This window comes from Notolabrus celidotus, chromosome 14 (assembly GCF_009762535.1).
Source record: "Notolabrus celidotus isolate fNotCel1 chromosome 14, fNotCel1.pri, whole genome shotgun sequence".
Classification (NCBI taxonomy): Eukaryota; Metazoa; Chordata; class Actinopteri; order Labriformes; family Labridae; genus Notolabrus; species Notolabrus celidotus.
The window spans coordinates 13,564,902-13,587,384 of NC_048285.1; the positions used below are offsets into that span (position 1 = coordinate 13,564,902).

A 22,483-nucleotide genomic window follows, 5' to 3' on the forward strand; every position below is an offset into this window, starting at 1 on the left:
AATTACACACTCACTTGTCCCATCTAAGTTCTCAGTTAATTAGTTGTAATTTAATTTTGTTATAGAATTGGACTGCAGATGCTGTAACAAGATTTGAAACAAGAGATAGCAGACCAGCACTGTTAAGGCATGGGAACACTTTCAGATTATAAATTGGCTATCTGACTGCAATGACATTTAAAATAGCAATTTCACAAGCTTTTGAGATACAGAGCAGTATTCCAAATCAGTCCATGTAGCAGATTTTAGGGCCCTAAGTGATTTGCTTGGATAGTTCTTACAAGTCTTTCCTCTTGGAGCAGACCGCTGCTAAAGGTTACTGTGAGTCATCATGATAAGAGCAGCAGCTGATTCAACCAAAACATGAACACACATGGCAGCCACATGTGATTTTTATCTCAATAATGACTCTCAAACAACAATGATGGAGCTGAGAGCTAATGTCAGAAGAGAAACGGATGGACAAAATGCTAATCTGTCTGAGTAGATAGGTTGTAAATATGAGAGTTATACTGATGCTACACACTAAATTGTTTACAAAACTACATCTGGACAATTCCAAGTTATATCTTCACCAAAAAAAAAAATCACAAAAGTCACCAAATGTACATGTTATTTCAAATTTATTCATTAAAAAATGCATGCCTTGATAAAATTGAATAATTACATAATAAAGTGGAATGAGTAAAAAATGACAGTACTATGTAAAGTGACTTTCCAGTAAGATGTAAGCATGGGAAAAGGAACACTGTTAAAAGGCAGTGCACATCAGGATTTTAATGCTAACTTGAAATATAAGGCAGTGTTAAAAGGCACAGACTGCACTTCCACTGGTCTCCTCACCTCCTCAAACTTTGTATTTTTACTCTCAAGTACTGCTATGAGGCGCTAGTCATCTTCTCCAGGTAGTGATGCATATGATTGGACAAAATAAAATTAGAAAAAGACATACGGATAACAATCAAACAGAGGTGGTGTCATGTGTCCCGAGTGTCACTGCAACATGACGAACCCATTTCATCATCAACTGCTGTCAGATGCATAAAAAAGGAAAACTTCAGATCTAGTTTCAAGGCAAACAATTCAGGTTTGAACATTGTGTAGACATCACAGTTTACAGACTCATCATGTTTGATGGCAGAATTTTGGGGAAACAGAACACACAGGAGCTCATGATTATGTTTCTAAGAATATACTTCCCCTTTGCATCACTTTTTAGCCCTCCCAAAAGGTTCCTGTTCAAGGAAAAAACAGCAACATATGCATAGGAGGTAAGATCCCTTGTCCAAACATTAAGGTACATGTGATAGTACCGAGAGTATGATGCCACATACAAAAAACAGTTCCCTCAATGTTTATTCTGTTTCCAAAACCTTTGAGTACTTCAAAAGCAGTACTTGATTTGATCTGAGAGGAACTCTGGACAGCACCCTTCCATGTTCATAATGCTGAGGATGACCTCAGCGCTTCTTACGTATAGTTCATTATACAACACGATAACATCTGCTTTGCTTTTAGCTCTACAACCTGTTAATCAAACTGAGACAGATTTATACATTTTTATTTATAATCTTTATGTTCACATTGGAATCATATTATTTACACCCAGAGGCTGAGGCCACCTAATTTTTGATTGAGGAATCTCAAGACAAGCGGGATCTTACATCTGATCGACAAGTGCACAGAGTTGCAGTCACACAAAAACTCAAATTCATCCATGTATCAGAGCCTTTGAATGAAACCAGAAAAGGTAACTGTTGTTAGGGCTCCAGCAGACACTGGCTGGAGGTCCTGATACCTAATGTAGTGTTCATAGGTGATATGGATGAAATAACTGAATGGGTTTATTGAACACAACCAGCTGAGGTAGGGTTTGCCTCATCATCTTCTGCTACCTGAAGCTCTCATGAACCAGGGTGATGAACAAGTTTTTGTTTTAATATTCAGTCCTGACACAACAAGACATACAGTAAAAAATAGAAAATTTAAAAGCACCACTCGAGTAGTGTGACTGAGGCTAAGTCTGTGGCTCTTTAACTCCAGACATCTTGTGAGTAGCGTCCCTTGGTCATCAGTTTCTTGACGTAATCTGTGGCCTGGGTGCGTGTCATACCTCCCAGCTCCTCTGCAATCTCATAGAATGCCGTCTGCACATCCTTCGCCATGTTCCTTGCATCCCTAAATCAGGAAAAACAGATCACTTAGGTGTCGGTCGCCTTTGTTTTACAATTTGTTCATTTATTTTTTGTCTGAATCTTGGAGTTTTTTTTACACTTCATCAGCAAACAAAGTTTATCTCCTGTATAGTGATTTGTTTGTTTTCTTTCCACTATGTCACATGGTTAAATGTCAAATTATTTCAAATACATGGAAAAGAAAAATTAACTCCACTGTTCACATATTCACCAACTACGAAAGCCCTGAGTATTCACTAACAGCACAAAGATATTCATGCAAAGTATACTCTCCAATGATTTTTCAGTAGTGAATTGTTTTATTTACCCGCAGACGTAGATATGAGCATTTTCTGTATGAACCAGCTTCCAGATGTCCTCCTTACTTTTCTTTAAGAGGTGCTGCACGTACACCTACATTTAAAAAAAGGAGACAGAAAACAATGAACCAAATGAACATCCTCTATGTGAAGGTGAAAGAATGAAAAGGTCCCTAAAAACACAGGCAAGTTTATTATAATGTATGTTTGTTACTTAAACACTTTTGTTCTAAATGTCTTATAATCAAAAGTGTTTATTTAAATAAAGTATTGTCAACAAGACAGAGTGTTAAGCACCATTAACCAAACACTAAAATGAAGATTTGTACAAGCTGAACAAAAAACTATCACCTGTGGTGGTTATTCACTTTTTGTAGCTTTGTGTTCAGAGTTGCCTTCTTTTTCTTGCTGCTGTTTTTTAATTGCCCTGCACTTTGATGGTGTGCATATGAGCACCCTCCTTCAAAATATCTTATGCATTATATATAACACAGAATATCAAGACCCGACTTTTCTGTGATTCAATCTGATTCTGATTCTGATTCTATAAGAAGACACTGTGGTCTCTGTTTGCATGACTCTCTAGCAAAACCAAGAAACCATCAATCAATCAATCAATCAATCTATATTTATATAGTGCCGAATCACAACAAATGTTATCCCAAGACGCTTCACAAACAGAGCAGGTCTAGACCATACTCTATGTTATACTTTATTAACAAAGACCCATAATCAAGACAAGATAAGATCCAGTCCCCTCTTACTGACAGGACTCTGTCTGATCTGTTCTTAATCCACCATGAGCAGAGCACTTTGCAGCTTTTAGCAAGTTGCAGCAGCAAGGATAAACATCCGTTTAACAGCAAACCAGACTCATGTTAGACAGACACCTGCCTTGACCAAGTTAGGGTTGGAATGAGGGATAGAAGGAGATCAAGGCACAGCAGCTTCAATTACAGCTGATTCTAACTTTAACTTTGAGACACAATAACATCAGTAAGATAACACAGTCGTACCTTCTGCTCCTGGTCTCTGGAGAAAGCGACCTTTAGCTGTGTTAGAGTCTCATTCTTCTCTGCTTCCTCCAGCTCCTCCTGATAGATGTAATCCTCATTCTTATGTCTGCAGCCGAAATACATCAATGTTTCTCCAACCTCCTTTCCTATAATAGGGAAACAAACGTTAACATTACTCTGTATACTGATTCTGGTTTGTGTGTATTTCAGTATCATATCTACCAATTTAGAAATGGTCTGACTCAGAAGTATTTAACACATCATCTCAACCAGGTCTGTGTTCAGGCTGCAGGAAAAGGTTGCCCAATCCTGATTCCTGCACTCATATACATATTCAAAGCTATTTCCCACAATAGTTGAAGTGTCTATGAAGTTTCTAAGTCATCAATGTCATGATAAATCCAAGCTTTATCCAAAAAGTCATCTGAAACAAGTCCGGTTGCCTTGTTGGATCAAACTTTGGCTTTGGCACCACACCACTGAGTGTCAGTAGATACCTTGCTGTTTGAACCAGCCCCTCTCTTGGATGAAGCCCATGAAGGGAGCGATTCCTGTCCCTGGGCCGATCATAATCACCGGGTTGGTGGCTTTGAAGGGCAAGCGGAACTGGGACTTGCGGATGTACATGGGAACGGTGGACTTGTGTCCGTTGTCTGAGACCACTTTGTTCTTCAGCCAGGTGGTGGCCACGCCCTTGTTGGTGCGGCCGGTCTTTGTCTCGTACTCCACCACTACGGCACAGATGTGGATGCTGTTTGGATGAACCTAAAGAGCAGAGGAGTGTTACCAAAGCAAAAAAAGTCAGAGGGTAACAGGATAAGACTCAGCCTGGTTTGAAAAAGTGAATCACCTTAGAGGAAGAAGCGATGGAATAGTAGCGAGCCTGGAGGCGAGGGAGCAGCTCACACATGTGGTCAACAGGAGGCCTCAAAGAAGGTAAATCCTCCAGGATGGCGAGGATGTTTCTACAAGAATCCAACACCCAACTCTGGTAGAGAGCCTGCATTGAAGAAGCAGCAAACAAAAGTAAAACGTCTGAGTCTAAGTAGAACAAGCTTAGTGAGATGTCACTGTAGCTGTCTTTTTAAATGAATTGAACAGCTGATCGTATCAACAGATATTTCTGAATCTACCACTCATCACCGACCTTGCCCTCAGGTGAGGAGGAGGCCATCTTGCGCATATTCTCCTGTTCTTTGGGGTCGGAGGCGTACTGTGCCAGCTCATAGAGGACGTTAGTGCGAGGAGGATGTGTGATGTCCAGGTAGTGAGTGAGGGCTGTTCGGTAGGTGGTGGGGCAGGGGAAAGGATGCTTTTTGTTGGACTCCTCTGAAAAATAAATAAATAAATAAATTACAAAACCTATTTTTTAGTATCTAGAGTAGTATTAATAGCAAGTGTAAAATATAGGAACAGCATTAAAGCATATTCAAAGCTCTAATAAACATGAAATGAACATGCTTATTTCTTTGTAATGAGTCACAAAATATACTGTAGGCTATGTCTCCACTTAACGTTACAAAGGGATAACCTTTGTAAATGCTTTTGGTCAATCATTATTGTGAGTTTAATGTTATTGTCCATTAAGCAGGCAATAATTCAACGGGAAGTGCCTTGATTGTCATTGTATTATCACAGTTTCAACTATCTGCAGGAAGCACATTTAATACTTTATAATTCAATAACATGAATCACGATACTGTGTAATTGCAGTTGTATAACAATAGGAGAGTCATACACCAACGTAAGCTGATACTGTGTGTGTGTGTGTGTGTGTGTGTGTGTGTGTGTGTGTGTGTGTGTGTGTGTGTGTGTGTGTGTGTGTGTTTGTGTGCGTGCGTGCGTATGTGTGCGTGTATGTGCGCGTGTGTGTGTAGATATGGGGGGGTTACACAGGAGAGTTAGAGATAGTAAAGTCAAGGTGCTGCAGGCTTTCAATGACACACACCATCAAGGTTGTTGAGAGAGATAACCACATCAAGGTCCACTCCAAGGATTTGTCCCAGCTTGTTCACCAACCCAGTGTCATTAGTGGGAAAAACAGCAACGTGGTCTCCTGACTCGTATCTGAAATGAGAGAAAATGCCTCATGTAGACTTTGACCTGTATTTATAGAAGCCTGGCATTGCATGAGGCATCATAAGAACGCTTTCACCCAGTCTCACCTGATTTTGGAGCCGGTTATGTCAAGTTCCACATGCATAAGATGTCTATCACCAGCTTTGTTGAGTTTGCGGTTGACTGTGACTTGAGCAAGGAAAGGGTTTTTGGAATCATATGGTCTGTAAAAAATGAAAAGGAGGATGTTAAAACACATAAGTGCAAAAAGTTGGTGATAATCACGGATGAGTTGTTTTAATGTTTCTTTGCTTCTTTAGCCAATACATAACTGACTCAGTAAGTGTTATTTAACCCATGTTTAAATGTTTCCCCATGTCCACTAGGTGGCAGAAAGCATCTTCTGTCTTGGACAGTGACCTTTGGTTAACTCTGCAGCTGGTTAAGAATGTAGGTGAAATGTGAGCAATGACTTAGCAGACTGCTCTCTCATGATGAATGAGTTCTGGCCATGAACACCAGCTCTGCAACAGTACTTACGGCTTTTGAACCTCAAAACTCTTCAGGCGGCCGATCTCTCCTGAGTACACTTTGTTCATGTTGAGGTCTGTGTGCTCCTTCAGTTCATACTGCCGGATGCTGAGAGGGAGAAAAAAAACCCTTCAAGTTAGCTTCTGTAGACTGAAGCGAAGAAACTTCAAGTTAATTCCTGATGAAAAATTAAAATAAATGATGAAAAGAGAAAATTTGTTCCTGTTTGTTAGGGTAGTGACGCACCTTTAACGTACACTCAGGTGAAGTTGTGCTTTACAATAATTCTTGGTACTTGTTTGTTTGTCCTAATGGGTGGGGTTTACATCAATCAAATACGTTGTGATAACATGACAAGTCTCTGTCAAGATATGACTGTTTCAAAGAAAATGCATTCTGGGTAGATTATCCTTTAAAACCAAGCCTGTGTGACACTGATGTGAGCTAGAAGTCATGTTTGCAAACCATTGTCTGCTGTTTGTTTGTAAATTCAAAGTGTTATTAACACTCCTTAAAATTCAGTTGAAGGAGTTTTGAATTAGTGTTGACATATTTCCAAAATTGATTAATTTTTCTCGTGTTAAAAACAAGATGTAAAGTAAAGAGTGAGAATGGTTTAGAAAAATATTCTTCATTCATGAACCTTGATTCATCTCCTAAAGCTTCCACTCCAAAGTGCTCACAGACGGCCGGCCAGAACTGCTCCCTCCATGAAACAAAGTCCTCTTCCAGACTGAAAGACAAAACCAGGACAGTCAGCTGAGAAAAGTCTTTCAGTTGTTAGATTACAAGCTTTCTAGTGAGCAAAAAGAAGGAACATCCTAGTTCAGCTGCTTACAATCTGAACCACTGTCAGTTTTTTTCACTCGCAGAATGAGCAGATCACTTACTTTCCATCATCATCTCCCATGCCGAGGTCATAGATGCGCTTGGCCCCGAGTTCCTCCAGCCTTTTGTCAACATATTTTCCCATCGCATTGTAGTGTTCATATGTCTTGTTGCCCAAAGCAAAAACCTGCAGATAGAACAAACAGAGAAACAGATGTTAACAGGCTGACTAGAAACAACATAAACACAATGAAAATGTGGTTTTCATTTTCAGTTAAAAATATTATAACTGCTCTTTAGTAGTGACAGTTGAATAATCAACAAAAGGACAGGTGTTCTTTTCTCTGAATAAAAAAATCAGGCCAACTAAATCACGTCTTACAAAACCCCTGAAAGTGTATCAGTGTGGTAGGATGTTGCTTTAATAGAGCCCAGTGACACAACAGATGATATACAGCAAGGATGGACTGTGCACAAGAGGAAACTAGATTTCCCACAGTCATGTTCTCAAATGAGGCCGGCAGCCTTATTGTCCAACAATGACATGCACACACACAGACAGGGCAGACATGGCAACACACAAAGCCTGCTCTTTCATGGTGAACACAAAGCCAGACGCAGCTCATGCTAGCAGAGCCTGTGCTCACTGTGTAAGTTAGACAGACGTGCAAACTGTCATGACTTGACCCATAAACATGAAAGCAGGAAGTGGGGACACAATTCAAATTTATTTTAATGGGGTAGTGAGACTGTGACAATGTGAATCCAGCATGTGTTTCACAGTTACTCAAGACAAAGATTTGAATTTACAAATGTGAGGGAAAGGAAATTATTTGTATTGCCTCAAAACTGAATACTATTTTATCCTTACAGTGTAGGGACGTACTGTAAGCTATGAGAATTAATTTAAAATTTTCTAAACTGATTAAAACATTGATTAAGCTATAAAATGTATCAGAAACACTTTGTAATTTAAGGCAGTAAATTAGTGTTTTGGGTAGCAGAAGGAGCAGTTTGTCAATACAGTGGCTCCACCAGCCAATCCCTTCAGAGCAGACTCTGGCAGCAGATGATGTCACCAGCACAAGAAGTCAGCAGCCATGGAGGGGGATTCTGGCTTCCTGCTTGTTGAAAAAGAGGCAGAGATGCTTGATAGACACACTCACAGTGAAGTTTAGTCCGGAGAGGTCTTCATCGTCGTTTTCCTGCAGCCAGTCGTAGAAGTCCTGGGCGTTATCTGTTGGGTCTCCTTCACCGTAGGTGGCCATGCAGAAGATAGCGAGGGAGTTGGGGATTTCCGACAAACGGGCCAGTTCCCCCTGAAGCATGAGATATCAAAGTCAGAGGCTTCTAATAATCTTGATAACATTTGTTTTTAATATCTGTCTTGCTGTCTTAAGAGTCAGTAAACCTGTAGTTATTAAAAAAGAGTAACGAATCAATGAAAAGTATGTGACCCATGCCTCACTCAGCATCACTGCTATAAAATCTTGGATAAAGTTAAAGGTCATACATTTGTGGACTTTGTATTGATGCGACTGTAACACAGTTTGATATGCTATCTTTAGGCATGCCTCAACACGTTTCTATTTTAATAACTAAGAGATCGTATCACCCTGGTAGTGACTATAAACTATTGGGGAGTGCGAATGTACAGGTGGATCAGATTATCACCTCTTCATAGAGGACCTTTCCCTCAGTATCGCACAAAGTAGTGAAGTATACTTCAGTATTCAGCCCTTGTGATACTTTTTCCATCACAAATCATTGACTGGCTTCTATTTGAGACCTTTGTTCATATTAATTCTGTGGTTTGCATGTTATCCCACTGAAGCAAATTACCATGTCATACTCCTCGGGATCAGCAGCCATGCCTTTCATGCCATAACGCTGAGCGTCCTTTGAAAGTCTGTTGGCAAATTCCTCTCCTGTGCCCGTCTGGGAGCCATAGAACACAATGATGTTCTTGCCCTGGATACAAAACATCAGAAAAAAACATTTAAATCATGCATGTAAAAGCTCTGATTCATATTCACACTTTAAAAACTAACCCATCTCTCATGTCTAAGGGCTGCTCTGTGAAACACAATCCTTCTAACAGATGAGGACGGTTTCTGACTTACACTCGGGTTTGAAAGAAAATGTATTCTGTTTAAATCTTAAATGCTGTTTCAAACTGAGGCACTGCTGCATGAGACAGGGGGATGGAATTGGAGCAACATAAATTGTAAAACTACTTCAAGTCAGTATAAAGTAAACACACATGGAGACAAAAACACAAGCAGACATTTCACTAACATTAGCGTTACATAAACATCTCCAGCTGGTCATGTACTTGAGGGAACCATAAAAAATGTTGTCTTAGCTTACAGGGTTGCCATGATAATTAATGACAAAGAGAAAATTTAAAAAGTATTGAGGGCCAAAGTTCTTCTCTGCCACCATCGTGGTATCTGAACTATTTGCTGCAAAACCACATGATTCAAACCCAATGTTGAAAACAGAGAACTATCAAAGAGAGCAGATTCTCCAACTCTGAAACTGCACAGAGGAACATTAGCAGGGTGAGCCGATAGTGGTCAAATGTTTCATCTATAAAGAGAAAAAAGAAAATTAAATTTTATCCCTTTACTTTTTAATTTAAATTCCCCTTCAGCAAATCCCTGTTTGGCTTGGACCTAAACATCAAACAGATATTTACAGCTGAGAACAACTCGGCCGTCCATCAACATGTGCTAAAGGGCTACAAAAACAACACTGTTAAACACAGCGTGTTCCCAGGTCCAAATGGCTCACAGCCGTCTGTTAGATCCTCTCTGTTATAGCTTTAAAAGACCGCAAATAAAGGTTCTCATGGGAGAGAAAAAGGTTGACTAAACACAAATAAAACAATCCTTGTAAAAGTAATGCTACTTACCATTTTCTTCATTTTCTCTATGAAACTGGTCTCTCTTGTGGTGGGTGCTCTGAGGTACAAGAAAAGAAAAAGATCAGAGTCCTTACAGAGTACTTTTTACAAATGATTATGCTTTATAGTATCAATCATGGGAAATAAGGTACTGAAACTTTCACACATGGGGGGAAGATATTCATTTAAAGGCCAAATTAAATAACTTAAACAGTTTACTAAATGTTTTTCTGATATCTTATCAAACATTTCTGTTGTTAACAAACCACCAGAAGCTGTTAGAGAGGGTGTGTAAAGTGTGCTCTGGCTTTTGTTGCTTATCTTTATCACAGATTGTACCTTTTAACCAAACAACAAGTAGGAAACATGGGATCATGTCAGTTCAGGGTGAGGACAGGATGATCTGAGTCGCTTATAAAGAAATACAGAAATTGTTTTTTTCATGGTTGTTTCACAGTGTGATGCTTCATTTCATGAACAAAAGAAAATATGTATTCACTATAGTTTCATTTTTTCAAATCAGTCAAGGCTAATTTGCTTTCTCATTTCTACTGTTACAACATCAGGGAGTAGCCAGGCCGTGACTCAGCAGTCGAACAAGTATTAGTCATACTAGCTGTATGTGGAAGCACACACTAAAGCATGACTACACATTAGAAATCTTGAATGACCAAAGCTTGATTCAAATTTAACCTGGAAGTAATTAGTGTGTAGTAAAAGATCAAAACAACATGTTCAAACACGTGTTGGAGAAAATAAAAGAGGCACCGGGAAAAAAATCCATTATGGCGCAAAATAAAAGGCAACGCTGCTTCATTCAGCATCAAAGGTTTAAGTGGACAGCTGCAATACTGCACTGAAAAAACCCCATAAAAGGGCTCCAAACATTACATACAGAAACAAGATATTCAATAGTTTTCATTTCCCAAAGCAGAAGATGAAGTACAAAAAACAAGAGAAGTAGTAACCGTGTATTTATCTGCTTTCATTGATAGAAAACACAAGGCATTACACAAGAGTCTGATTTGAAGTTGTCTGCTAGATGCGGTCAAACAATGTAAAACCTGAAGAACACGATAACAACTCATTGGTGCACATTCATCCATGTGGGATGGATGCACAAAATGTTGGAAAAATGATCCTACGTATCGCACTCTTAAACTAAGTGTAAATTCCTGACTTCTGAAATAGGAAACAAAATCTTTTGCCCCAAGCCGAGCCATTCCTGACAGCTTCAGCAAAATCTGTCTGAACAGTTATCATGTGAGAGCGTCTGCCTCATCGAGCTGCAATTTCCCTGCAGGAAGGACTTTTTGTGCATCCAGAGAAAAGAGATTCTAATCTAAGCAATATTTTGATTTAGCCATATATTTGAAACAAACAAATAATCTGACAGACATTTTGTTAGAACTGATGGGATTCTAACAAGTGGGATTTTGTGAATAACTGCACAATCAGTCTTTTTTCTATTTGAATAAACAGTCCTATAACTATTTTTTAAATCTCTGAAAGTTAAGGAATAAATCTACGAGAGTATAAACAAAAACTAAAAAAAGTGATCAAAGAACGTTGACAACACATGATTTGTATTGGAACTAAAGTTGTATATGCAAATCAGATCTTTTGGGTGTTAGAAATTGAAAACAGATTTAGGGTGATCTGCCTCTAGTTTCACTTTAATAACACATTTTCTTCTCTCCAGTTTAGTAGAGACTAAAGTGGCTTAAGTTTTTAAATGCGCAAAACTAAGCCAGTGAATCATCTTCCACTTCCCAGGATACAAAGATTGAGAGCGTCTCACTACAGATATCGTTATGAATTTCTCTCTCTTTTACACCTCTTATCAAGCGGCTGGTAAAAAGGTTCAAACAGAAACATGATGTATTTTAAAATAAAATCCTGCCTTTCTTTTGAGCCCCAAATGGACGAGTTGCTGCTTCTTGAAGTCTGAGTTGGAATATACATGCAGGCCTCTTGTCAGAGCTTACATGCTCTGGACACTGCCTTACAGAGGTTCATCATTAGTTTTAAAGCCCTCACTTATTACTGCTTGCATTGTCGTAGACTACACTGGCGTTTTGTTATTTAAAAGTCTCTTTCAGGTCTGCTTCCTTCATACGTTCTAATCCACATCGGTTAGAGGAGTACAGGAACTTCTAATCTTTGGTCCCACGACCTTTTCTTTCCGAGGTCCGAGCTGAGATGAGGACAGGGAGTTTCAGTTTGCTGCTCCTTTAAACAAATTACAAAAAATCCCTGAAACTGAAGGATCTGGTCTCATTGGATGCTTTTTGAGGCAGACTGATCTGGCAGTAGATGTTCTCCTTGATTTTTCTATGATTGTGATCAACTTGTTTTACTTGTTACTCTACTTTTCTAATTATTGTAACCCCCTCTTGTATCTTATGTGTATGTAAAGCTGTGTTTTGTGTGTTGGAGACTATCAACTGTGATGCTGCCTGCTTTTTGGCCAGGACACTTGAAAAATAGATAATTAATCTCATTGAGTTTCTCCTGGTTATATAATAATAAATAAAGTTTAGATTAAATAAATAGTGCAAATAGTCTGGAGCTCATCATCTGTGTGTACTGTCAAACTTAACTTTCCATTCATTGATGCATCCAGGAGTTAAAAGTTGCCCTGCAACGTAGGCTCACTTAAATGTTAATGCAGATGCTACTACTACTTTTTGTCATCGTGTTTATGAGACCTAATTCAGTAAAACTCACACTCATGCTAAGTTTTTCACTGGCTGAAATGAGGCTGGAAATGTACAATACATCGACAGCATGGTAACTGAATGAATAGTATCTTAGAAGCAAGTGAAAAAAAGAGAAAATCAGAGGAGAAGAAAATTAAATTGTGCTTCTTATATTACGTTTGTAGTCAAGGTTCTCTTTCATAACCTTAACGTAACATTGTTTGCATTTTTACACAACTATCTTGTCAGTCAATGCTAGAAGAAGGTAGACGACCCTGTGTGCAGAGCTTTTCCTGCTAACAAGCCACCAGTTTCAAATCACTTGCAAGGTGTCAAACAGTAACTTGCAATCTGAGTGAGCTATTAAGCTAAACAGCAGGATTAAAAGATTATCAAAAGCAAATGTTAAAACAGGCAAAGTTGAAAAAGAAAGATTTCATCTTGCCCTTGAATGAGCAGAAATCAAACACATCACTGACCTCTCAGCAGCATCTCTCCTGTCCTCTGGCAGGGAGAAGACACAGCCCATGGCATTCAGCCCTGTAGCTCACCACTGCCACTAGCACCACTGGCTAGGCCACGCCAGAAAAAACGCCACGCTCAAAATCAAAACCAGGACATCAACACTCAACAACCAGAGGATGGCAAAAAAAAAAAGAAAAAAAAGAGCAACAATCCAGAAAGCAGCCGCACATTCGCAGCTCTGGAGGAGCAGTCTGCCTTCACCTTAGAGGCTCCAACACGATCTGAACTCTGCCTCTTCCTGTGCTGCTCTCTGAAACCAGCAGCGTCTGTTCTTCTCACACACACACGCACACACAAACACACACACAGACACACAGCCTACAAGCCCTGTCAATGTCTGGCAACCGCTGTGGACACAATGGTGGGAAACTGACTTTCCCATAAAATGTAGCTTAGCTGCAGACCTCCACTTTTGACTCACACACTGAAACACTCTCCGGCTGAAAATGCCCTCCTCCTCATCCCCGCCCCTTTTCCTCTCCGGTCTGAAAGGTGTTGGGAACGAAAAAGTCCACAAGATCCATTCTGAGTATTTGGCTTGTTATCAGAGGAACTCCTTGGGTGGACCAGAGGAGAGGGGGGGCGAGCTGTGAGAGTGAATGGTAGTTTTTTTTTTTCCTTTTTTTCTGAAGTATCCCCCGCCCCCATCTCACTGGAGGAGAGAGGGGAATGTCATCGCTATGGTAACCTCATTTATCATAAAAGGATTCCATTTGTGACACGGCCTGGCTCCAATGGCAGAGCAGCTCAGCCCAAACACACACTGAAAGAAAAACAGGGGAGTCGGGGAAAGAAGAATGAAAAAAGTAACTCGGGGCAAAGAAAGGCTTGCTTGTCTTTTGCCTCAACTTTCCACCTTTGGAGAGGACTCACAGAGGCAGCTTGGCTCGCCTTCCTCGTTTGCTCTCCAGGGAACTTTTAAATGGGGTTCAGGGCCAAAAACAAAAGCACAGGAAAGACATGGAAGACTACGCCCCCCTTCATAACAGTTAGGTAATCACTGCTCCCTTTAAGGGGAGGGGGGACCAGCTTGTGTTGATCTATGTTCCCTTCCTGTATTCTTCCCCTCCACAGACACACATACACTCCTCTGCAAAGCAAAACATGCACTACAGGGGTCTTTCCCCCTTCAATCCGACCTCTTGTTTTCACACAAATACTCAGGATCTCCCCCACTCAGCCTCCAGCAAGACTGTCTCCATTCACACAACCACACAAGACCTCAGCCACACAGCAAGCGTGGCTGCTTCTGGCCCCAGGCTTTACTATGGTGACCAAAGAAACTGTGTTGTGGTTGTTGAGGAGGGACTTCAAATGTGGCCAATGGAAGGACAGTCCATTGAAATCAAGCCAAGCCTCTATAACTCCGCCGACAGGGGATGAGGGGAGGAGGAACAGAGGAGGGGCCGGAGAGGCTACAGGCACAGAGAGAGAGAGAGAGAGAGAGAGAGAGAGAGAGAGAGAGAGAGAGAGAGAGAGAGATAGAGAGAGAGAGAGAGAGAGTGAGAGAGAGAGAGAGAGAGAGAGAGAGAGAGAGAGAGAGAGAGAGAGAGAGAGAGGAAGCAGAAAAGTTTCTGAGAGAGAGAGAGAGTTTGTGTCAAAGAGCGGGACGTGCAGGCAGGAAACAAAGGTCGCTCCTAGTGGAACATTTACAAGCCTTAAGCCTCGCTCTGTTACGTACTTGCCTCAGAGCCCATGTAGTCACAAGTTTTACACAGATTTGGTGACAGTCTTGATTTTTTTTCTAACTGCTGATATGTAACAAGACAAGAGCAGATCAATGGAGTTACATACTCCTTTCCCAAACATCCTTACTATCATGAACTGTACGCACTGAACTACCGCAAGTCTTACGTCTTACTTGTGATATAACGTGATTGGTCATATTCACATGGTGGCCATTTAACTCTGACGTCACCTCAGGGAGGGGGAGCACATGCTGTTCTTATCTCGCTCTGTTGTGTCTCAGGTTGCAAGCTGTGGGAACAGCGAGTCCCAATGTATTGGCATTTAAGAAGACATTGATAAATGAACGGTGAAATCGTGTGAGATATTTGGCTGTATTTGTACCCGTTATTAACATTTCAGATAAGCATTTAACCACTTCCTTATTATCAACACACGATTTTTTGCTGATGATACAAGAATGACAACCTATGACAATTTAATGGCAAAATAAAACACGTCTACAGCCTGGGTCAAGATACGATTTGAAACATGTAGCTCATTTATTTATCCGCACACACTGTACAAGGCCGAAGGTTTTTATAACACACGAGTTAAATTAATAGAAAGAGTAAGAGATCATCACAAATTTTAGGGATGCACTGAAAATTCGGCCACTGAAAATTGCCCAAAAGTGAATTTTCGGTTTTCGGACGAAATACTTTTATCACCGAAACAACACGAGCAAAACAGTATTTTGTGATGACGCAAGCAAAAACCATGGCCAGTATGTGCTTGTCTGGATAAGGGCCAACATGTCTGCATCTGTTATTCCTTTAATTGCAGCACTAAAGCGAAGAGGTTGAGACGGACCACGGAGTGAAAACAATGAAAAGTACACTCTTAGAGTCTGTCAGCACACGTTTCACTGAGATCTATTCGTATCCTCTTCACTTCATCAAGACTAGACTTGATCCGCGTTAGAATGATCATTACTTGGATATGAGAATAAAGCAGCGCGCACAAGAAATGATCCAGGCCGCGATGGATGCGGAGAACCCGCTACCAGACGGAGAAGCGCACAGCACAGGAGAAGGAGAACAGAGGGCTCGTCTCTCTGAACCAGATGAGGGGCATGCACCCTCGTTGTCTGATATGTTCAATGAGATCCTTGATTTCAGTGAGGTTCGTACACAGTCAGAGCCATAAATGCAATGGTAGGGGAGACCAGGGGCAGTTGTAACATTTTTGACATTTCTGTCTATAACTTTGAGCTCTTTTAACCCAGTGTGTTCAAACTGCTATACAAACTAGCTTCAAGTGTCTGCTAACAAATGGCCTAGAAAATGCCCGTGCAACACAAACAGAAAATACATGGCTTAATCTCAAATCCAAGGAGTGAAATGTTACAACTGTCCCCGGTCTCCCTACTAATAATTGGCATAACAATTCGGTTTTCGGTTTAGGCCAAGAATTTTCATTTCTGTGCATCCCTAATAAATTTGGATAATAAGGACCAAAGCTTAGTTGACAGACAGGTGGACATGGTGCAGCCGGATGCTAAAAGCTTGCCTTGACGCCTCCGCTTTACCTGTGTCTAGGTTCATTGAAAGTTTTGTCGAGTCAGCATTTCCAATATTGTGCCTGCCATTGTTGGGCTTCGAAATGTCTCCTCAGAAACCAAATGGTGCAACCAAGCATGATGCCAAACATTACAGTCGCTGTGTAATAACTGTAAATAAAAACTTGACTCCAAAGTTTGAGAGACCTAAATCTGTAGTGTATGAAAGTAAAGGTAGAGAATCTCTGCAAGGTTTGTCAACTACAAGCTTGGAATTGCAAAAACTTGGAATAAATAAAAGGTAGTAGGGCTTCAAAAACATCCTTCTTAATATCACTAATTCATAATATGACAATAATAGTTTAATGAAATGGGGTAGGTCAAGTTACTTCACATACTTTCAATTTCTGCAGCACTGCATGAATAGTATGCAACCGTCCTGTATCAAGCTGTAGTAACTGTGCTCACTTAACATAATCATAACTCATTTATAATGCACCTTTCAAGAGTGTGTATTTATATTCTGTATATCCATATAATTAAACACAAAGTCATTTTTGGCAAATTACTCTTTCAAGTATGCCTCCAAAGACATATTTCAAATATTTTGTTAAAAACATACTTATAACTATGCATTAAGTTATTCGCATGAAAATCAGAGCCAAAGTTATATCAAAGTAAATAAACACAAATCAGAATCAAAATCTGTAAATTCTACACAAATGCCAACACAATATTATATTTTCTATCAACAAAAAAGAAGCAGCATTATCCTTAATTCATATTTTAAAAACAAATATTGAGGGAAAATGTTGGATGTCATTAATGAATGTGGGCTAAGTCTCAAATTGTAAGATTAATGTGTGTTGGAGTAAGTGTTGGATGAGACTGCAGGCTGCTCTGAACAGCTTAGCACATTGTGTACTCACGGTGTGTCTAGCTTCTTGAATTCAGGGATGGGCTCTGGCTTCTTGCGGGACATGAACCAGTAAATGACCAGGCCGACAATCAGGGAGAAGAGGAAGAGGTCCAGGTTGCTGAAAAGAGGCTCCTCTTCGTCCACCGCGGCCTCGGTGTGGGTGGCGGTATCAGCTTCCATGTCTGTCATTTTGACAGTCTACATGGAGACAGAGGAACAGAGCTGTCAGACCAGTTAATCATGATTTAAAAGAAGCACATATGGAAAGTGCTAAAACAGTTAACTCCAGTTTGCGAACATTTCAGGTGTACGTAATAAAAACGGTTTCCTGTTGTTTTCGGTTGCTGATTAAACAGACAAGCAAAATAAACAGGCACAACAGTAAAAGCAGCTGGAAGACGTTCTCTTGTGTAATTGATCAGGTTAAAAAAAATATTCTCATTCTCAAACTCATTTGCAAAGAGTTTCATAAAATAATTACTCCTACAAGTTAAGATGATATTCACAGTTTTTGGTTAACATATTATTTTTCTCTATCTACACTTGTGATAAATGTATTCTGCAGGGAACTCATCGGGATAAGGGGACTGGACTGGTTCAGCAGCTGAAGACAACAATGTTGATGTCTAACCTATGTGAGCAGTATCCTGCATGCCATGCCATACAATGATTGCTATTGTGTAAGCATTTTCTCACAATTGGCTCTATACATAATATTACACTCTGACCCACTGAGTTCCATATCACGTCATGCTGCAATGAGAGCCACCCTTTTTACACCAAGCACAAATGGACTCTTTTTATTGAGCTCTCAAGTTTCACTTTGGTTTCAGGAGGGAATCTGACAAGACTGGGTTTTCTTGAACCGGCTCGATCACAGCTTAAGTGCGGATTAAAAATATTGAGGACACTTATACTAAACAAAGCAACTGCTTGCTCTCACCTTGAGTGCTGATTCAGAAAAAACTTAAACTTTCCACTTATGTAGAAAAGTACCCATGCACTTACACCAGTAGGTGCTGTTGCCAATGTCAGATCTATGCCTGTAAAACTCAAGGACAGATGCAGAATACCAGTATTGATAACTAAAAAAGGACACTGACATTGTGGAAAATTAAGCAAAAGGGTCATTGACATGACGTGAATATTTTTGTGTCGGAATCCATTATTTTCTTTTGAAATAATTAGTTATTTTTAAGACATACATCAATTGATTCTATAAAACCTGCTTATTTTGAATACAATTTCAGTACACACAAATATGGAGATTTATTTTATTTTTAAGTATCTCAAACCCTGAAAATGTCCGGGGCGCAACAGCCTGAGCAAGTGAACCGACTTAAAACACTATAAAACATGTATTTTAAGCACATCTAAAACACAATGGCATGATTTTACATATAAGAGCTTTGAAATAAACATACTCTCATAAATATCAATAGTTTAAAGGTACCTAAGGATATTTAAAAACTTTTGTCCAGCAATTTGCATGTTCTCAAATGTCAGGGTGGCACTCATGGACCTCTTATTTTGAAAGTAAGTAGTTATAATGGACTCCAACATATTAAATCATTGAGAGAACCCCAACTAATTGTCATGGCTGAGTTAAAAGGTTTGTAGATGTCTCTTAGATAATAATAGAAAAGATTTTATCAACTTATAGGTAGACGGTAACACTTTCCATGTCAGGTGGTACAACCAACCTAAAACTGTAAAACATATATTTTATACCTGGCCAATAGAATGCAAAAATCCTAATATATTGTGAATAAAAAATATACTCACAAAATAAAAATGTGTAAAGCACTGTAACCACTCTCAGGAATACTTACTAAAACTTTCAGTTTAAATAAATGACAGGAAAGTACATATATTTTGACAAATATCTGGTTGTGCCACCTGACATTTTTGGGTGTTCAAGTTAAGAAAAGGGTAAAAAATAAAGAAGATTCAAACACTTAAAAAAGCCTTGTTAGAACACATTATTCCAGACACAAAAAAATGCATTGCGACCATTCTGGAAAAACTTTTTTTGAGGCTTATTTGAAAAACAGATTCTTATAGTACAACATATCTGGGTATATTTGAAAGATTTCATAAAAAAACAGGGTGTTTGTGGACATCTCGTAACACAGAGTCACATTCAGAAGAAGGCTGAGTTTTGGATTAATTTGAAGTTTCTGTCCCACGTGCCTGATAAAGTAGCACATCGAACATGATTACAGATGATGACATGAGAGTTATCAATTGTGTTTATTTGTAAAGAATATAAATTCAAGTGTCGCTCAACCCTTATCTTGCCTTCACTGAATGGAAAGGTCAGGGGGTTCAATCAGGTCTCACTGTCTACATGCCATAGTATCCTTGGGCAGGACATTCCACCCCAAACTGCCCCCTGTGGCTGTGTCATTGGTATGTGAGTCAGTTAGGCATTAAATGGCATGAGGTGAAGGGAGATATATCCTTGAGAGAGTTAAGTACTCCTCATGAGAAGTGAAGTTAGTCTGAGAAAGCCAGGTCGGGGTATGGATGTGATGTGAATGGGTGATTGTGATGAGTGTTATCGGTGGTCAGAAGAATAGAGAAAACGTTTATAAATACTGTCCACCATAATTTGACCAACATGATTTATTTTGATAATTTTGCATAAATATTGTGACAATATCTACAGGGATTTTTTTTTTTACGGTGAGGTGAATATCTTATATTTTGTCAGCCCCAATGAAAACCTACATAACCAGCTCTTGATTCCTAAATGGTAAAGTACACCACAGCTGAAATCTGGTGTACCATCTCCTCCATGCGCGATTGACAAACAGTGTTACAAAAACATTGTTATTGCCCGACCCAAGGACAATTATTGTGTCTTTAGCAAACATACACAGGTAAAAGTCAACAGAATGATGCTATTATCTGATATCTGACTGTCAATCAGTCAATGTATTGGGTTGTAAATGAAACAGTTATTTGGGAGCGCTAGTAGGAGCTGTTACACAACAGAGTCTATCTTACAGGGAGCAAGCTACATTCCATTAAGGTGCATTTCGACCAAGAGTTCTGGGGTCTTTTTAGCCCCCAGAACTAAAAGGGTCCTGTGCCCCCATTGTTGTCTGCGTTTCGACTACGGGCTGAAGTCCCAGGTAGATTGTGCAAATCAGTGACGTATGGAGAAAAAAAATTATACTAAATAATATTTTGAAATCTTAATAAAAAAATAAACTAGTATTCATTCCCAGGAACTCCCTCTGTGTTTCAACAACTGTTTCAACTCCACAAACACCGTAACATTCAACCGAAAGTCCCAGGACCTTTGAAAAGTAATACCCCTGAAGCAGGGGCTTTTCATGGGTGAGATTACTAAATTTAGACCCTGGTACCTCCGGTCGAAACGCACGTAGTTCAGGGGTAAAGTCCCTAGTTCCAGGGTAAAGTTCATGCGGTCGAAAAACGCCTTTAGATGCCACTCCATTTGAGTCCTGGCTAAACCCTACAATACCCCTGTCTTAATGAATGGTAAAATTCGGCTTTTTAATAGTTTTGCAGAGTTAGACAGAGAACTAGCATGTACAAATGGGTATCTATGAAACAGGGTCCAAACTGGCAAAGCCCTAACCACTCGAGGTGCAGCTGAATTGTGTTGGGTTATCCTGATAGGTATTTTTTGCTCAAAGCATGTATATCAACATTTTTTTTTTTTACCTGATCATAAGTCTGATCATTATAGAGCTAAAGACATGTCCGCAGACTGTTTCAGTACCTCCTGTCTGGTGTGACATTGTATCCAAGCCGACTACTTTGCTTAGTGATCTATCTCCCAGTAGGTTCAATTACCATCTGACTCAAAACACAAGAGCATTCTGTCCCAAGTGCTGTCACACAAGTGTAAAGTAAGCTGCTCAGGGTAATGGTAGTAGACAAAACAAGGCAGGTTTTGCTTATTTGATGTTTACTTGTTGATTTTGCATACAATAGATACATGAGGTGAAGGGAGACATCCTTCAGAGAAATAAGTACTCCTCATGGGAAGTATAGCTTCCTCTGACAGTAAGATAGCTTATTCTGAACATTTGTATAATATATACTACAATATAAATGATGTAAACCTGTCCAACAACTGTCTGACTGAGGAAAAGTGTGTTCAACTGGACTTCTGTCATCTCTCCTGAAGATAAAGACTCACTCACTGACTGATACAGACTGTACTTTATGTTCAATCGCAGTCATGCAAGGCTGTGGTTAAAGCTGTCTATGAAGACAAGTAACAGAAGCCTTGATATCTGCTGCCACTGATGATTTGAATGATCGATAATTTGCCATGGACTAAGTTTACTGGAGTTCATCCTAACAATTCACCTCTTCTACTCTAAGTAAATACTGCAAGTTGTGTAACACTCGAGTTTTGCGACACCGGCGTGTTTTAAGTTTTACATATGCAGTGCACATCAGCTGACTTTGTTTTAATGGGGTTGGAATGTGCCATTAAATATCATTTAATAAAGTCAATACTCAAAATACCAACACCAGGGCATTTCCAAGTAATCCAACGGGAATGGACATAGGGCCCCGGCTATTCCCTGAAATGATACAACACTGGCTGAAACTTCATGGTCACAAATACCCGTACACGCATATCCAAAGACAAAACACTTTAATCTTCGCATGACACTTGCTAAACCTATTAAACATTATCTATCTCAAGCTTTAAGTGTCATTTGTTCCGTAGGTAAAAAAAATAGTCACAGTTTGCGTAATAACACTTTAGTCAGCACGTCCTAAGCTCATGTTCCTTTTGAAGAGTCGAACATTTCCTGGGTCTTTTTAGGTTTCTAGCTCGATTTGAATCTATTATACCTCACATGTATTTCAAACACACTAACACGGACAACAGCTCGATGTAAAACAATCTAAAGCGGGGGTTTGGCTTCAGGCTTACCTTCGTCTTCCCTCTTTGTGTCAGGCTGACACTGTGCTGAACGCGGAAGGAAACTTTACGCCATGTAGGATCAAACCAACTCGACCCTATCCGCGGGGGAGGAGCTTTAAATTTTTAACACCACATTTAACCAATTTAAGCATAGTTTGATTTGACGAAGTTGTAGATATTAATAAATTGATTTACTCAGTTTGTCTTTCGCAATTGAGTATGTTTATGATCTGTTTCTGCTTACACGTGTCTCGACGTGGACCGGTCCACAGGCACATTACCTAATGTCACAATTCGCACGTGGGAGAAGTCTTGCTGGTTGTTTAATGTAAGGGTACGCCTGCAGCACGTC

General features: G+C 39.7%; 1 protein-coding gene across 3 annotated transcripts; it reads right to left on the bottom strand.

Moving 5' to 3' along the window:
- Positions 1 to 606: 606 nt before the first annotated feature.
- Positions 607 to 22,441, bottom strand: porb (P450 (cytochrome) oxidoreductase b). Of its 3 annotated transcripts, none has more exons than XM_034700912.1 (17): positions 22,376 to 22,441; positions 22,141 to 22,226; positions 17,218 to 17,405; positions 9,845 to 9,893; positions 8,770 to 8,898; positions 8,094 to 8,246; positions 6,990 to 7,114; positions 6,743 to 6,832; positions 6,109 to 6,207; positions 5,676 to 5,792; positions 5,459 to 5,577; positions 4,658 to 4,839; positions 4,361 to 4,510; positions 4,008 to 4,275; positions 3,511 to 3,656; positions 2,503 to 2,588; positions 607 to 2,178 (listed from the first exon to the last, which is right to left on the bottom strand). In XM_034700912.1, exons 1-17 carry the CDS (start codon positions 22,407 to 22,409, stop codon positions 2,034 to 2,036), a joined length of 2,166 nt encoding a protein of 721 aa, XP_034556803.1. In that variant the 5' UTR covers positions 22,410 to 22,441; the 3' UTR covers positions 607 to 2,033. The 3 variants fall into 3 exon arrangements, with proteins under 3 accessions (XP_034556803.1, XP_034556802.1, XP_034556804.1); XM_034700911.1 differs by having other exon boundaries at positions 22,141 to 22,244; positions 22,376 to 22,424; XM_034700913.1 differs by lacking the exons at positions 17,218 to 17,405; positions 22,141 to 22,226; positions 22,376 to 22,441 and adding an exon at positions 13,017 to 13,282.
- Positions 22,442 to 22,483: the final 42 nt, after the last annotated feature.

Bases quoted from the DNA above. Each gene is read 5' to 3' on its own strand.
- porb (XM_034700911.1), bottom strand. From the start codon at position 22,409: ATGTGCCTGTGGACCGGTCCACGTCGAGACACGT. The intron at 5,793-6,108 runs GTAAGTACTGTT...CATTTTTTACAG, and splicing joins AGTTTTGAGGTTCAAAAGCC to ACCATATGATTCCAAAAACC. The intron at 2,589-3,510 runs GTACGACTGTGT...TTTTAAATGTAG, and splicing joins CCAGAGACCAGGAGCAGAAG to GTGTACGTGCAGCACCTCTT.